The sequence below is a fragment of the Aphis gossypii genome, chromosome 2 (assembly GCF_020184175.1).
Source record: "Aphis gossypii isolate Hap1 chromosome 2, ASM2018417v2, whole genome shotgun sequence".
In the NCBI taxonomy this organism is placed as follows: Eukaryota; Metazoa; Arthropoda; class Insecta; order Hemiptera; family Aphididae; genus Aphis; species Aphis gossypii.
In genome coordinates, this window is record NC_065531.1 from 35,691,240 (window position 1) to 35,708,897 (window position 17,658).

The 17,658-nt window shown below is 25.3% G+C and overlaps 1 protein-coding gene across 1 annotated transcript in view; it reads left to right on the forward strand.

Moving 5' to 3' along the window:
- LOC114126801 (cadherin-89D) overlaps window positions 1-17,658 on the forward strand; it is a 43,446-nt gene that overhangs the window by 5,754 nt on the left and 20,034 nt on the right. Inside the window, exon 2 of the mRNA XM_027990822.2 lies at window positions 7,739-7,826. Within this exon, the coding sequence (XP_027846623.2) occupies window positions 7,754-7,826 (73 nt within the window). The 5' untranslated portion in view covers window positions 7,739-7,753. The remainder of the gene's footprint in view (window positions 1-7,738; window positions 7,827-17,658) is intronic.

Consider the following 17,658-nt stretch of genomic DNA (forward strand, 5'->3'; position numbering starts at 1 on the left):
AGTTTTGAATAATCTTGTGTCTCTCTGTTTTTCATATTTAATTATATACAAGTATACTTAGTACTTTTTTCAAAATAAACTTTTCGTGACACGAATTTCGTAGATCGTCATTTGCACTAACTCAAATAAATCAATTATTTATTATGATATAGATACTTATGAATATCGAAAAAAAAGTCGTTAGATATTTTATACATAACGAGTAGAGTCCTCATAAACTAAAAACGTTGTTTGAAAATTAAAAATTTAAAAGTTTATAATGCGTCTTAACCAACGCAGATATTAAAATGAAAAAAAAAAATAAGTACAATATGCATTGTTCAAACCTCAATTGTATTGATTTTTAAACATATAATATTTAAATTAAGTTTATACTTTTTGATATTTCACTATCTATTGATAGTGTTTACTTCTGTAGTTGTACAACTCACCGTGCACCTATAGTGTTGTACATTATACCTATTATAGTATTATAGTCTATAATAGATACCTTGTAGTCAGACGAGTATATATAGTAGCACATTTACTAAACATTTGCATAATCCAGTTCCATCAATGACCAATAATTATTATGTTTAACCCGATTATACATGCATTGACGTAAAAATACCTCGAAGAGTACATTGATATATATTATTATCGAAGCTCTTTCGATATTAATCATTTAAATATGATAATATATATTGTTTATTTACAATTCGAGTGAAAGGAAGAAAGTTCGATTTAACTTTTTCCGCACATAACACAGTTAACGGTGTATGTATTCAACGTGTAGGCACGTTTCAATAGTTCCGAACGGTGTCCATGGATGTAAAATAAATAATAGACGAATGGATGATAAAAAGATGTTATCACTACGGTAATTAATAGCATATTAGTTTTAATATTTTTATGTACACGCCTACAACAATACTGATGAATAGCCCGTTATTGTAGTATTATATTGTCCGAGTGATAAAATGTCAGAACGTGATCCTATTGTGGGCTAATGATTGGTACAACTGTTGTATCATTGCAGTCTTATAGTTAATTCGATATCGTAAAATAATAATTTGTTCTCTTGCTATGTCATTGTTTTCTTTTATTCCATTTACGAGGAATAGATCGACTTTTTTTATTGAACAAACCAAGTGTGTACCAAAAATGTAGACGTTATTTTTTCTGTAATGTGTTTCTAACATTAAGTTTATATTATATCTAATAACATATGTAATCAACTATTAATCATAGAATAATAGCTCTATATACATAGAGACACGTAGGAAAAAAAAAGGTTAGAATATGCAACGAAGAAAAAGTACCGAATAATTATAATATTTTTTTTTATTTTAGAATATATTTTGACTACAAAAGTTATCATTCATACACTTTTTATATTTATGTACGTATTTTATAAGCTCATTATATCTAATTAGTAGTAATTAAATAAAAAATAATAGTAATAAATTATAAAAATTTAAAATTATTGATTTTTGAATAGTTTAAGTTAGTAAAAATAGTTAAAATAGAAATATTGTATTTTGTTGTATTCGTAAATATATAACTGCATTCTATTTATTTAGGTACTTATATACAATTTTACAATTGATAAATAATATGCTTAGGTATTTCATAAGTATACTTGATATTATTGTTTTTACATTTGTTAATAATACATTATACCTGTTGTAGGTACTTGTAAGAATAAAAAAATCACATAGTTAGGGAACATTAATATTATTCCCTTATTTGTTGTATTGGTTTACGCCGATAAAACTATAAAATAAACTTTCAATTGCCTTAGCTACTGTGATGATCGAGTGGTTGAACCTTTATTGTTAGAAAACACAAGAAAAACGCGTAGTTGCTATTTTTGGGAGTAAGGCGCGATGATTGATCGTGGAGAGAAAGGAATTAATTTTATCACTTCGATTAATAGACACTATGGCGTTGTTGACTACGGTTTGATGGATACGAGTTTCGGTCAAGCTTTTGAGGGATTTTAAGGTAGGTAATAAAGTAGCTAGATAAAGAAAAAAAATATGTACAAGCATAGTTAATAATGACATTTTATTTTTAATTTACAATCCTTATTTTGTTAGTGTATTTTAAATATCTGAAAATACGATTTATGTATAGTAGGAATTTATTTTAACTATATTATGCTTTTGTAATATTGATGAAAAATTGGACATAATAGTAAATACAGAATCATTTGTGGACGTTTGTCTTACTTCGCTCACTTAAACACAGCATAGTATAATGATGTGCTGAAGTATAATATTAATATTTTAAGCATTTTAAATTACTTATATTATATTTTTATCTTAATAGTATAACAAATTCTGTTTAAGATCACACTTGATTCAATGTATTTTATGGTTTTCTGTAATATATTCTTATATTTAAAAAAAAAAAATACTGAAACTATAACTTAATTTCAACCATCCCTTATTGTATAATTATTATGATGGATTCTGCATGCAAATTACGAGAGAGCTATAGTATGTTTTATAGTAATGATTATTGTTGTGTACATTTTTCTTTTAGTAAAATTAAATTGGGACAGAAAAAACTGACAAGTTGTACACAATACGGTCTTTATAGATTTGATATCAAACCCAAGTGAGTTCCATGACTCAAGGGAGGTCATTTTGTTGGTTGAATTTAATTTTTTTAAAAGCTACATGAAGTTAGAAGTTTGCTTGAAGTATAAATATTTTAAGTTATAAGTAGGTATTACATTCTGTCATAAGCGATATAATTTATTAATTTTAATACAAATTTATTGGTGTTGTAATTTTGAAGTTGCGTTATTAATCTTGTAGAAAACATACGACTGCGATGATCGAATCTGGTAGAAATGTTTGTGAAAAAGTTAGTTAAGCGGAACGAAAAGAAATCGATGTCATCACAATATTAGCTCAACCCCAACGATATTAATCGTGTTTAGCCGTCATCGAAATGATTGTTTGTCAATGTAAATTGATGCTGCTTATTTATTTTGAAATATAATACAATGTGAGGAGTACACAATAATACCCATAAAGAAATTTCGAACCAGCGTGTACAAAAAGTAAATGTAAGCACACAAATTAGAATAATATGTTATATATTTCATTATAATATTATTAAATATTTTCAATTATATTATGGAATTTAATGGGATTTTCACCGAACTTCATACAGTTCCACACTTTGTATTCAAATAAATTGCGTATGTAAACAGCATCGTATAGAATGCATTGTGCTTAGATATGTGAATTCATACATTTATTCGGACCGTTTATCAAACTGTTGAATATCGCTATAGGTTTACCGATACAGAAAATGGTATTTACTTTCATATAAATACGGACTCGTTAAAAAAAATAATAAATAATGCTCACCTAAACCAATAACTTTATTACAAAATATAATACACGATGTGTCGTATTGTATTGTTATTTTTGTACACTTTAATCCAGTAATTGGATTATAACAATATCCCGGCAAAAACGTCAATCAGTTACATGATAACGTAGGTAGTCAATATGGTAAACGGCAATCACTTGATATAATATTGTTATGCATGTAGTGTAGATTGAAGGTATATAACGCGCATATTCATCATCATGTTGTTATATTGATACTTTTTCTGGATAAATTCCAGATGGATAGTGAGGAAAACCAATCATAATAATGCTCTCTCATGTGTGTATCATAAAAATATTATATTATACCATACCTATATTATTATTATAATATGTATACGTTATATGGTTGCTTTTGTTACTTGCTCGTATATTACGATTTGAGTATCCAAAAAAAAAAAAAAATGTTTTTTTCCTTATCATATATTGTCGTTGTATGACGTTGGAATAAATTGAGTTTGGATAACATAACCGCTGTCCTTACTTAGTCACTTTTGATGTAGACGTGTAATATACTAACGCTACATAATACAAATATCACATTCACTACTGTTATCCAAATGCATTATGTGTTGGGCGCTTTATAACACGGTGTTTTTTTTCTGGCTAGAAAAATAATATTCATAAGCCTGGAAAAGAAAATCTAAATTTGAAGCCATTGCTCACAAATATGTAATTTTAACTATTTGAAGTACACATTTTTCATTTTGAATTGAATCATACTTATTTTAATTTAGAATAAAGTAAAAATATTGCATAAATTAAAAATTACAAAAGATTTAGAAAAAAAATGTTGTTCAAATTAGTGGAATTTACACTTAACATTTAGCAAGTTACTGTGTTACAATTGCTACCATTGCTAACAAAGTATTGAAACAATTACTACAAAATGTAAAAGATTATATCCGACCTCCGACAGTTTTTAAATTTTCGTTTTAAAATTTAAATTCACCATTTTTGCGTTTATCTGCTCTTTTATAAACAAATTATAGAGATGACAATTATTTTCATCCGGCACCAATAGTATTTTATTCTAAATAAATACACAATATCTGGTCGATTACACATTTACATTTCAATAAAAAACATCACTCTGTTCAGAATCTAAAAGTATGAGTTATATTATAATGCATTATTTTTAATATTACAAAATATAATGTACTTAATATATCGGTGCAAGGAATTTTATAATTATGTAGTTTTATAATTTTTTTCTGAAATTAAAAATAATTGTAGTAATTTATTAAAACTTGGTATAGTTTCAATATATACATATTTTTATTAATATTTAAATTGTATAAACATTCTAAGTAGCTTGTAAGTAAATAAACAAATAATATGCTGGTGATGCTGGTAGATAGATTTGTTTAAATTTGGCGTTCTTTTCTTTGACGTTGAATGTTTGTTATAATCTGTAAGTGTGATGTGACGTGCTGCGTGATTGATTTGTTAGGTTTTTAGCAACGTCATTTCTTTTTTTTTTATTTTGTTATGGAAATGGGTTATATGGGCATGTCCGATATTTAGTATATTATCTACACAGTTATTTATTTTTGTTAAATATTTTCATGATAAGTTTTTTTTTTAAGTAACCAACGTTAGGTAAGTAATAATATAATGTTTCATTTTTATACTTATGTAAATATGAAATTATTAATTTTTTTATTATCTCTATTTATTGATGGTCTTTTAAATATTTTGACTTTTTTTTTATAAAGCATCATGTTACATTGTAACTTTTAACATAAAATTTTAATAATGATATTTTAATTGTTTCATTACACATTATATTTTCCAACAAAATATTTGTTAATAATTTAAAATTAATGATTATTTAATATAATTTGAAATATTTCAATAGTTGTTAAAAAACTATAATAATATTACCTTTTCAAATTATACCATATACATTTAGCTATAATTGATGTTTTGTTATTCACACTATATTGACGTAAATAACTATGATTACAAAATTACAGAATTATTGTATTATAGTACATTATATTATTATCACACTAACTATACGCACAAAACCGAATATGTTTAATTATAAAAATAATAACTTTTAGTAAGAGTGCACTGATGCCATTGAGAAATGTTTATTTGTTCAAAATCGAAATAAAATAAACATTTTACGTTTCGAATGTTTTAAAGTTATCAAAATTCGTTATGGTTTTATTTCAACTGAAACAGGAATATAATATTATACATATTATGGATATTATAATATATATCCGACATTAAAGTGTGTTTCGAAAAATTATGTGTAGGGTTATTTTCATATATTTTATTATTCCATAAAACTTATTTCTGTGATTTATTATTATATATATTTATTTATTATAAACACTTTTTATGGTAAAAATACAAGTTTTCATGTTATACAAATTAACTAAATGATACAATTCCAAATATAAATTAAAAATGCAATATAATCGTACAAAATATGCAATAAATTAAGTAAATATAATTTTTTATTGCTATAATACTTAATATAATATAATAACAATAAGGAATCATGACAAAAATTAAAGTTTTTAACTTTTTTGTAGAAATTTAATATATTAATATGATAGCCTATAGGACTATTTAAACATATGATTACAATCATATTAATTTATGTCTGATAGTAGGTAATAGAGACTCTAGGATAAAAGGACCTTCTGTTTCATTTGTTCTAATATTTTTTACATTTACCATTCCATCAATAAACTTATGTTTTAATATTATGCATTTAACCTAAACTGTTATGTGCTTATTAATTACTATAGTAACTCAGTTTCACGTAATATATCCCCTTCAAAGTAGTTTTATTTACATACATCTGACTAAGATTCTACATTTTTAATTCGAAATCTTATAGTAATAAAGTAGGTACTTATGCAAATTATACAACATTTATATAGTTAATATCTGATATAATTTATGTATACATCATATTGTACCAAAAACCTTTGCAATAACTTAGTAAAATATGTAGTAGAAATAAATATATTTATAATGAACAAGAAATATTATATTAATTGTATAATTTTAATATGTATGAGAATATGAGAGTACATTTTAAGATTTTATCTCAAAATTAAATTGATTACAGGCCTAGAATAGTTTTAATATAAATTATAGTATTTCATATGAATTCCAATGCATGTGATGAACGAGTTAAATTGTACCTCGCGAATGAGTTGAAAAATATAATTCTTAAACTATAAAACAACCATAAGTTGTATTATTGTAAGTGATTTAATATTATATAACTATACGATTATATTAACTACCTATATTATTTTTGAGTTTTTGAACTATGTTATTCCTTGGTTTCAATATAATAATATAGTCTATTGTATATTATTACATAGTAATATAATTATAATTAAATGAATTATCAGTCTTGGAGGAAGCGTTTATTGGTATAATAATATATTATAAATAATTTTCGTTATTAGCAAGTATACTTAATTTATGTTATACTAATCGGTTATCACGTAAATATCAGTGGTTGGTGTAAAGAAATAAATGTATGATGTTAGCTGCGTCGATCGAATATTCAATGAAAATAAAAACAAAATTTTTACAAGCTATACTTTTTTAAATTGTAACAATAGCGTTTGAATAATGTAATTATTTTGAACAATAATTATTACGAGATTGGTGATACAATACGTACAACGGTCATTCTTAGTGTTTGTTTAAATGAAAAAAACTACCATCAAATTACCGAAGAAAATACATCATTGTCTCATTGAATGTTTGTTATAGCATATAGCAGTAACATGATGGTTAACCGTGCGATAATAGTAATTAATTATAATATAGTAATTATAATACCTAACGAGTAACGGTTGAAAATCATCTAATTAGGTATGAAAATGTTCGAAAATGGTCCCACGACGGATGGGAACAAATATAATATATTTCTATCGAATTTTCACTTTTTTTCTCCCACCTTTGAAGTACTTACGACCGGACATGCATGCAGTCAGTTCGTTGAAATGCGCACTGCGGACATTAAAACATCAGCCTGTAGATTATTTGAAAATGAAATATTATCTACAAAATAAAAATCTAATCTATTCCCACTTTCTCTACAGCGTTGTTTTACTTTTGTTTTTGCCACTTCCTCTTCGCAGATGCGCTTGATTAGTAATAATATGAAAATACATATTAAAATTTAAAATATTATAAACAATAACCGGATTATTTGGCAACGTTGCATTGATATCATATCAATTGATTATTGTGGTATAGAATACCACTTTAAAATAATTATGATTCAAGAACATTTAATATTATATTACACTGCTTACTATAAATTGTATATGTCTGATCAATTGTATTGTTTTCAGATCGGATTTATAAGGATGGGCCCAAGCGCCGTCTCCCTATTAGCCATAATCATCACCGTCGCCATCACATCTATTGCCACAACCAATGGTGAGTAAAATAAATTGCCTATCATCAAATCAATAATAGTGGATTAAAATAAAACTATAAGTTTACTTTTTCAAAAAAAAAAAAATCAATTTTTTTTTTCAAATGATTTTAAACATATTGCTTAGCATATCATATTTATATTATAACTATTAATATATTCGGAACAGCAAATCGCTGAAAACTGCGTATTGTCGAGGAACTCATATAATATATAAATATATAATAGGTATCATTAACCCCCTTTTCGTTAATTTGATAGGATATATGTTATATCCATGTTGACCGTGTAATGCTGATTGATTATTAAATCGAGCGTGGTCACACAGCCTATACCTAAGTATATTATCAGTGAACCTGTACGCATTAATTTTAACGAATTCATTTTAAATTTCCATTTATCTGTGTATATGTATATACTTTTATACCTGCAGCAGGTATAAATTATGCAGAGTTCTTTTATTTTACGGAATAAGTAGGTATTTTGGAGAGCGTAGTCTGTTTAATTATTTATTGGCTACATCTGCAACATGTACATTTATTATGTTTGCCGACATGTTGTTGCATACCAAATCTGCAAATGGTCTTATTGTCAACCTAACAAAAATTCGCTTAATTTGTACCGTTAGAATTTTCGTATAGTAAAGTGCCTAACTATCATTAATGTGTACAGAATACCTACATAAGTAGTGATAGGAATTTAGTTAAAAAATTTATAATATTGGTAAATGTATTTAAATTTTTTTTTTTTTTTAAATAAAAACATGTTCATTCTAAATATAAATATTAAACAGCATAATAGTGTACTATATTATTTGTATTTATTTATTCAAAAATATTATTATGCGTTTTGTCTGAATATATTATTAATTTAATAATAATATTATGTTATATTCACACACACTTTAAGTTGTGAACCAAAAATTATCTAAATAATGTTATTATTCACACGATTACAATTTAAGTGGCAAGTCAATCGATTTTATTAACGGTAAAAAACCATTTGTAAAATGTATATGTACATTTACATTACTGAGTAAATTTGTCAAGCAGGCATCGCTAATCATATTCCGCTGAAATGTATGCACAAGTCCGATATTGTTTTTTATTCTAAACGTATAATATGTAGATACTTATTACACTATCAATTTATCTATTTACTGGATAAAACTTCTGAAGTTAAATTTGAATTTGTTAAAATTTTATTTTAAAAACAATTTTCTCGTTTATTTATTTTAATTACTTTCTAAAATCTAAAATATACAAACTAGGTAATAGTTAAGAATTTCAAAAATCGCAATATCTTAAAATCGAATTTTAGGAGAGTTCAAATGTAATAATTTGAGAAATTGAATTTAAGTTAAATTTTATTAAAATGCAGATTTCTGATTAACGTTATGTTAGTATTTGGGAAATATGATGGACTCGTTTATTCTATAGGTTTTGTTATGAAATAATACCTGCTTAGAGTCCTAACCTAATTAACCTCTTCGTAAAATATAATAAATAAATGATTTTTTTTTTTATTACAAATTTAACTTAAATTTTTTTTTTTACAACAACTATATTAACTATTGTAATTATAGATAATAATATACTATACTTCTAAAAAACAGGCAAAGCTTATTCATTAACCAGAGACTAATTTTATAGTGAAGTAGAACAAATATTATTATTTTTTTAAAAGCTAGTCACAATTTTCCCACTTATCTTAAATAAAAATTACGCTGCAGCATCACAACTTACTATGCAATTGATGCAAACTACAAATAATAGTACATTGAAATAATTTGTATAGTATGACAAAAATATTACGTGAAGGAAAATACGAACTCGGGTACGGTACTATGTTTATGTTTTCCGGTTATAAGTAGATAATGTTATACATTAATTTACATCGCGACATTATCATCCTGGGTATACTATTCTCGGATCTAATTTATATAAATTATAGGTACGAGAAATACCGCGAACAATTATTACGATGGAATTAAACTTAATTGCAAAGCGAAATTTGAATAATTAAATATTATAATATCCTATAAGATATGTATAGCATATAATATATACGCGTCGTTTATTCTATTTACAATCTTAAGTCGAAATAATATTATGCTTTGGTGTTGTTAGCATACATTATCATAACAAAAATGTGTCTTATGAGTGAAATTTTAAGTTGTATAATTCAAACTTACATAATATATTATAACTTAAAATTTTCTTTTATTGTATTGTCATCGTCGATCGATGATGATAGTGATTTTTGCTTGAATTTAAAATATTATAAGATGTATTTTAAATGGTAGCATAACAATTTTTTTTTATCAATTTTGATATATTATGTATATAATACATATGTATAATATAAACTATTTACGTACGTACGTAGTGTTAAAACAGTATAAATTAAAAGAAACTAATTTCTCGTTAAAATATACTGCAATATATAATATTATATTATACAATTTTTAACAGTGTATATTTTATTAACAGTAAATTAGTGAAATTTTGTAATTTATTTAAGATAACTGAATATCCGGTTTTGTGTAATATTAAAAATTTCACAAAATAATTTCATCGTTAAAACTTGTAATTTTAATTTACTGAATTAATTTGACTAATAATTAGTACGATCAATATTATACTATATTATATTATTATATAAATACTCAAATTAATCAATTTTTAAATATTTAAAGGGATTCCGTGTTAAATATTATAATTGTAACTACATTTTAAAATATATCACATTATCATATTATTGATAGCGGATTGCACGAAAAGTAAATATACAAACAATAAATACTTAATATAATAAAATATAATAATAAAAAAATAAACATAATAAAAATACAATAAATTTAGGAACAAAATATACAAACTTGTTCAGCTCACTTTTCATAGGTAACACATTGTAAATAATTTCAGGTATTTATTAGATCAAATATATTTAATTAATATATTATAATTGGATAATAAATGAAACAATATTGTATGACTAGCGTTGAATTTAAATTATTACGAAAAATTATTTTATTAATATCATATTATGAACACAGCTTGAATAAATTTGGGAATGATAAGAATTTTCTAAACTTCTAAAACAGTGTTTTTCAAATTGTGTTCTACGGTACTCTGGGGTTTGCAAATTAAAACTATTGAAACAAAGTAGCGGTTCTATTCATCGAGCTGTAATAACTTATTTTTGAAAACTTAACAAAAATAGCTAAAAACATAAAAAAAAAAATATAGGGATTCCATGATGAAAAAAGGTTTTTCAGGGATAAAAAAGCTTAAGAAACGTTCTGAAGCATTAAAAATTGAGCAGTATCATTCATCAATGTATAAAATAGATTTTAATTATTGAATCATTAAAATATATGTAACAATAATGACTGCATTGTGGATATTTGAAAAAAATCGTTTTCCAATTCATATAAAACACTGCAGTGATGCAAGCTTTGCACAATAACAGACAATGTCAAGACGTGTTTTTGTGCTAACAATGTAGACACTTAACTATATGTATAGTATACGAACAAAGATTCAGCGTAGGTATAGTACAATTTTATTTTTAATTTAAAAACATATCCAATGGCTTAATATTATACATGCATACTGCATTATAGTTAAATGCAATTCCACCACGTACTTACACTGGATTTATATTGTATAATGTATATATATATTTACGGATTAGTTTTCGTTTTTAAATAAAGTCGATATTGATAAAAAAAAATTACGATTTTTCATAGAATCTGATAATCTAGTACTGAATATGTACATATAATGAATTAGGAATTTCATTTTCATTTTATAAAGTTGTATTGGAAAGTGTGTCATTTTTGTACACAGAAAACAGCAAATTACATTTTCGTACGCATTCTCTTGTGCATGTTGTAATTTGTTTTACATGGTTTTTGTTAGACGTTTCTCATTAAATAATCTATATTCGGTATAAAAAAATTAACGTTCTCTGAAAATGTAATAATATATTTTTTCATCGTTCAATTATGACGGAGAAAAAAATCACAACGGGTGGTAAGACTATACATATTATATATTTATAGAGTTAAACCTGACGGAAATCGTATCGCTTATACCCGTGGAGATTAAATCGCTTTGACGATTTTAAACGGACCACGATATAGACGTTAATTATTTTGTGTGTTAACATATTATAATACAATATACACGTTTCAAAATAATGGAATTTCATTTTCAATTAAAATAATTTTGACGACACTTATTAAAACTAAAAATTATTATTATATCTTGTAGCCAGTCGAATGTTAAATATTTTTATATATATTCTGCCTTCAAAGATAGTAACTACTTATATTATAATAACTCATAACTTCCATCTCGATTTCAGTTGATCAACGTAGAGGTCGGAATTATTTTTCGGTTTGTTTGTTAAACAATAATAATCGAATGCCTACATGCGTCTCGGCTGTGTTAAAAATTAGTTATTGCTTACACGTGTTGAAACAGTTTTCATTATAATATATAGAATAATAATAAATCTCATTAGCTATGCAACAGAATTGGTAACGCAAGAAAGTTAAATCTACCATCATTATAATATGAACACAGGGTCACTTGAATTTTACGTTACAAAATATTGAAAATTTCGTAAAAAACAGACTAATTTATTTGTTCTCATATTGTTATACAGAATTTAAACGACCCCGAGTATTAGCATATTATAATATAAAAATATGTGTGTAGGTATTATGTAGAACTAATAGAAGTAATAATTTACCTGAAAGTCGTGTGTACCTAATATGCGCATTGCGCATGTACCATATATTGTTATAAAAATGAATCGAATAATATTATGTATTTAAGAAGTTGGTATCATATAGACGCAATTTAGAAGGATTAAAGGAGCTAAGCAACTTTTAAATATATATAATATATATATTCTACAAAAAGTTAAAGAAGAAGTTCAAAGGAATATAGTTAATTGATTATAAGGTTTTTATTACAATTTTTTATATACTTCACTCCGATCATCCAAACTTTAAATACTTACAAATTATAAATAATTAATTACTTGATAAGAAACCAATTATTTTAGATCTAGTGTCTAGTGAAAATGAGTCTTGTTCTTAAAAATAATCACCTTGTATAAATTGTAAATTAAAATTATATCATTTATATAATAAATTTTTCTTTTCTAAATTCACGAGTTATTTCAACAAAAATAATCACAATATAAGACAATGTTCTAGGACATTAAGGGAGATAAATAGAGTAAACACTCTTATGTCCTTGTTGTCAAGAATAAATTTAAAAAGACTGCTTGAATATTTGATTCTAGTTATACCAATGACCTACTATAAAATAGAAGATCTATGATTTAATATGAAGAATACAATATATAGAATAAAAAATAATATTCTTATTATAGTAGTGCAGGACATGACGTATTTGTTACAGAATTGTATAGGTACATAGGTAATCGTTAAAATTTCACATAGATAATAAATGATAAGGTAAAATAATATATAGACCACTTTCAGCGTTTGAACTCGTGTTAAAAAGTATAAAATCGTCAAATCTAAAAAAAAAAAACATTATGCGCTTAAGAAACCGTGGATGACAGGTACCACTCTTACTATTATCGCCGTATGAAAAATCAATCAAGCGCAGGGCCATATAAAACATAATAGGACGTGTCGGTTAATATAGGTATATATTCATGAGTGTAATGGTCATTTGCGACGAAAACGTTCCGGTCTCGATGCCAGACAAAAGTGTTTAAATGTAACGATCCGACGTCCAACACTCGGATCGCGGCGCTGTTTTTAACTGTCGAAAATCGTCTGCTCACGAAGGTTTAATTGTCTGATGTTTATACATCGCGGCCGAAACCTGCACAGTGGTGTTGTATGGCGGACCTCCTATCCGACCCAGATAACGCACTAGGCATAATTTCTAGGTTACAGGTACGCGGGAGACGGTATGCTTATCAACCCGTAACCAGGTGACCGGGTGGATGCTTTTACGTTGCGGATATGTATAATAAACTGGTGTGTATACATTATGGTAATCGATTCCACCGTGGCTAATGGCGGATCTGGATGGGAAATCGGTCGGACCGTGCTGTATAATAATATGTGCAGGGTATTAATATGGATCGTAATGTGTGTTGTGTATCGGAAAAGAAAATTCGAAACAATGACATAAAATAAAATATGCAGATATTTCAGCAACTGAAAATTGGACCTGAACTGACAGCGTTTATTCAATTACGATTTGCGTTCGTTGTAAATCATCGATCCAATTGTGTGGACAAAATAATTGATCATCACTGAATAGTATTAGGTATATACAGCATAATAGTATTATAATGACACCATATAATAACAATAATAATAAGAATGATAATAATAGTATATTATGTGTTATGTATGTCCCTGAATTATATTATATTGTTTTGATCGATAAAATTAGAATTTACGTTCGCCTAGTATTATAACAAAAAAATCTTATGTTGCAACAACGAAAAGTTTTATTTCCATAAAAAATGCGTGGAAACGTGTTTGTTTCACGCATTTTATTTTGTGTATTTTTTATTGAAATACTTGCCAATAATAAATAACACACAAAAAATATTGTTAACATTTTATGCTACGAGTATCATCAATCATGTTATTAATTGTATATAAATCTCTATAGTGTAATTATTAGTTTTATTGCAAGTTTCGTGTTCTAGCACGTCCCAATGGCAAATAAAATAACAATATTACATACACAGAGAATCTTATTTTAATGAAAACTGTTCAGTTTTTCGCTATTTTATTTCGTAAACAATATAGGTAATAATATGCGTTTGTACATGTTTTTGCTTTCCAAACAATTTACTTTCGATTTCAGTGGACATTCATATATTAGTTATAAGTATTCGTTTCGTATGTTTTCGTTCGTTTCATTAGAGTATTAGACGATTTCGTCTTATTTCCCTATGGAATACACCGAAGACTCATTTTTCTATTTGGTGTAAGATACACAATGCGAACCAATTAAATAGCACATAATAATATTACACGTATTTTATTTATGGGAATGTACTGTGCTCTCAAAATTGATAAATATAACTACCTATAATAGAAAAATAATAATTATTAGACGTTTCATTCAAACGTCGATGAATCTCTGCACCTGATGAATACTACTGTTGTAGTATTGTAGACTCAATTAGAAATACCTATATTATATTGTGTCCAAAAAGCATTTTTTTTTTGTCACATAAAGTATAATTTATATACGTACAGTTTATAATACACAACTATACAATTGCAATAAATGTACTAACGATTCATTTTGTATAATAATAATAATATATGCAAATAGAAATTTGAACGAGACTTAATGACTATACGTATTAGTTTTTGTTTACGATTGCCATTTTTGTTAAATACGTTTATATTCTATACTTCTGAATGTGAGAAATCAATAATAGTATTTTTTATTTTTATAATTAAAATGAAAACTTTTTTTATATATTTTCAAACTTTTTAGACCTTTTTATCGATCAACCTGTATATATTTGCATCAGTAATATATGTTTCGTAGTTTGTTCTTTAAAATTAATTTAGCGGAAAAAAGTTTTGAAATTTCTTATGTATTTTAATGGTTATAATGATAAACGCACGCCGTATGGTCATTAGTGTCACTAAAGCTTATAAGAAAACTTACTTACTAAAAACGTATTGAGCCTATATTGCGTATATTAAAAGTTTAGAATTAGCTAATATAGCTTAACTGCTTAAATGAAAACTGTTTAGTTTTTGTACAGTCTTAGAACATAAATCTTTTTAAGACATAGCTGTTATGTTTTATAAGTTATTATTTCCATTAAAAATTGAGTATACATCTAACCATCTTAATTATTTTATAGAACAGTTCAAAATCCAGTATAATCATCTTTCCGTATAATTTCTATTTCAATTTAATAAGTAATGAAATTAATTAATTTGTAAAGCTGCGAGTGTTTTTTTAATTTCAGATTTTTAATACTTTAATTTAATTTTTTTTTTAATTTCCGTTTCATAATTTAATAGATAATTGTTATTATAAATATATAAAAAAAAAAATATGAAACAAAATCCATAATAATTTTTTAGTGGTTACTTGTTTTCTTGAAAAAAATATGCAATATATTATAATCATAATTTATATTTGAGAAAAATATATTTTTGTTGCTGAGCTTGTATAAAATGACGTTGATGTGTTAATATATTTTATGATTTATATTTAAGGCAACATTAGCTTATTTAATTTTATTAAATAGTGTAATTTAATTAATTGTTGACTGAAACTAAATTCATATTAGTATATCAAATAATTTAACGAATAATGCATGACGTAAAATAATATGATACGTGTAATAATTTATGAGACGTATTTGACTTTAAGAATGATTTTTTATTTTTCATATTATTTTATTTTTTCATGTGACTATTATATAATATTAAATGTATATTAATTACTTTTAAATCTAAATTTGATCCTAAAAAATTGATTCAACGTGAAATATTAAAATGATTTTTTAAAACAATTTTCACTGGTTTTATCTAACTTTTAGAATTTCCATTCAAATGTGAATCAATAGTTGGATACTATTTACAAATAATAATACAGCTTCATACTACAGTAGTACACGCCAATACCTATAGTTTGTGTATGCAATGTATTTTCAATTAATTTTAATTACCTAGTTAAATTACTGTTAAATTCAGAACGATGCTTCATTACAGTTTGAATAACATTATAAAACTGTGGTATGTCCATGCGGAATTTTTAATCAGAATACAAAAAAACATACATTACACTGCTTCCTCCACCATTTTAATTTATTAAAAAAATGATGTTATTAGTTAACATGAATTCGCATGACTATTTTTGGAATTTGAGCGACCCGACCCTTATTTCTGAGTTATCTATTAAAAAAAAATCACGAGGGGTGTTAGCATAACGTTATTCCACCTTGCACAAATGAAATAATCACTTATTACAATTTTTTTTTCTTTTTTACCAAATTTTAGTACACTATTAGTATTTAGTATACATTGCATGATTATTATTTATGAGTTATTTATAAAAACCATGAGTTCTAAATAAATAATTTACATTTTTGATTATTTTTATTTCATAGTTTTTTATTCTACAATTTGTAAACTTTTCATTTATACACACTAAGCAAAATTATATTATATTGTAAAAGTAAATTACGAATTGGTGTTAAAGAAAGACATTGACGTAATTTTGGATTAATCGTTGCCTATACCTTAGGTCATATGATAATTTATGATTTATACATATTATAATTAAGAGTAGAATTCATGTTCAATAAAAAATTTAAAAATAAACAATTAATATTATGTAGGTATACATGCTAAAAATATGAAATATACACAAAAAACAGATAGTCTTTTTTTAACTTCATTATTGAGAATACCCGTTTTGCCTTCATAATTGTTGAAGAAATGCGTACTTCTACTGTCATTTTAACAATACAATACAATAATTATAGTGATGGACAATGCGCATGAACATAATCACAGTAGTAGGTAATAATATATTATGTTATATAATTACTAACTATTTTCTGGTCATTGCAGTTCGCGCATGATAAAGTTATGGTTCTTTTGTGTATAATATTATTATGAATTATTATATTATGTTTAAGATATGGCTATAATAGTGGACGCTGATGTTGATCTCCTATCGAAATTGAATATACAGTAAACATTTAGAATCTAGATCGAATACTGAATTTTATCATTTATATACACGTTTTATACATGATAATAATATTACATGG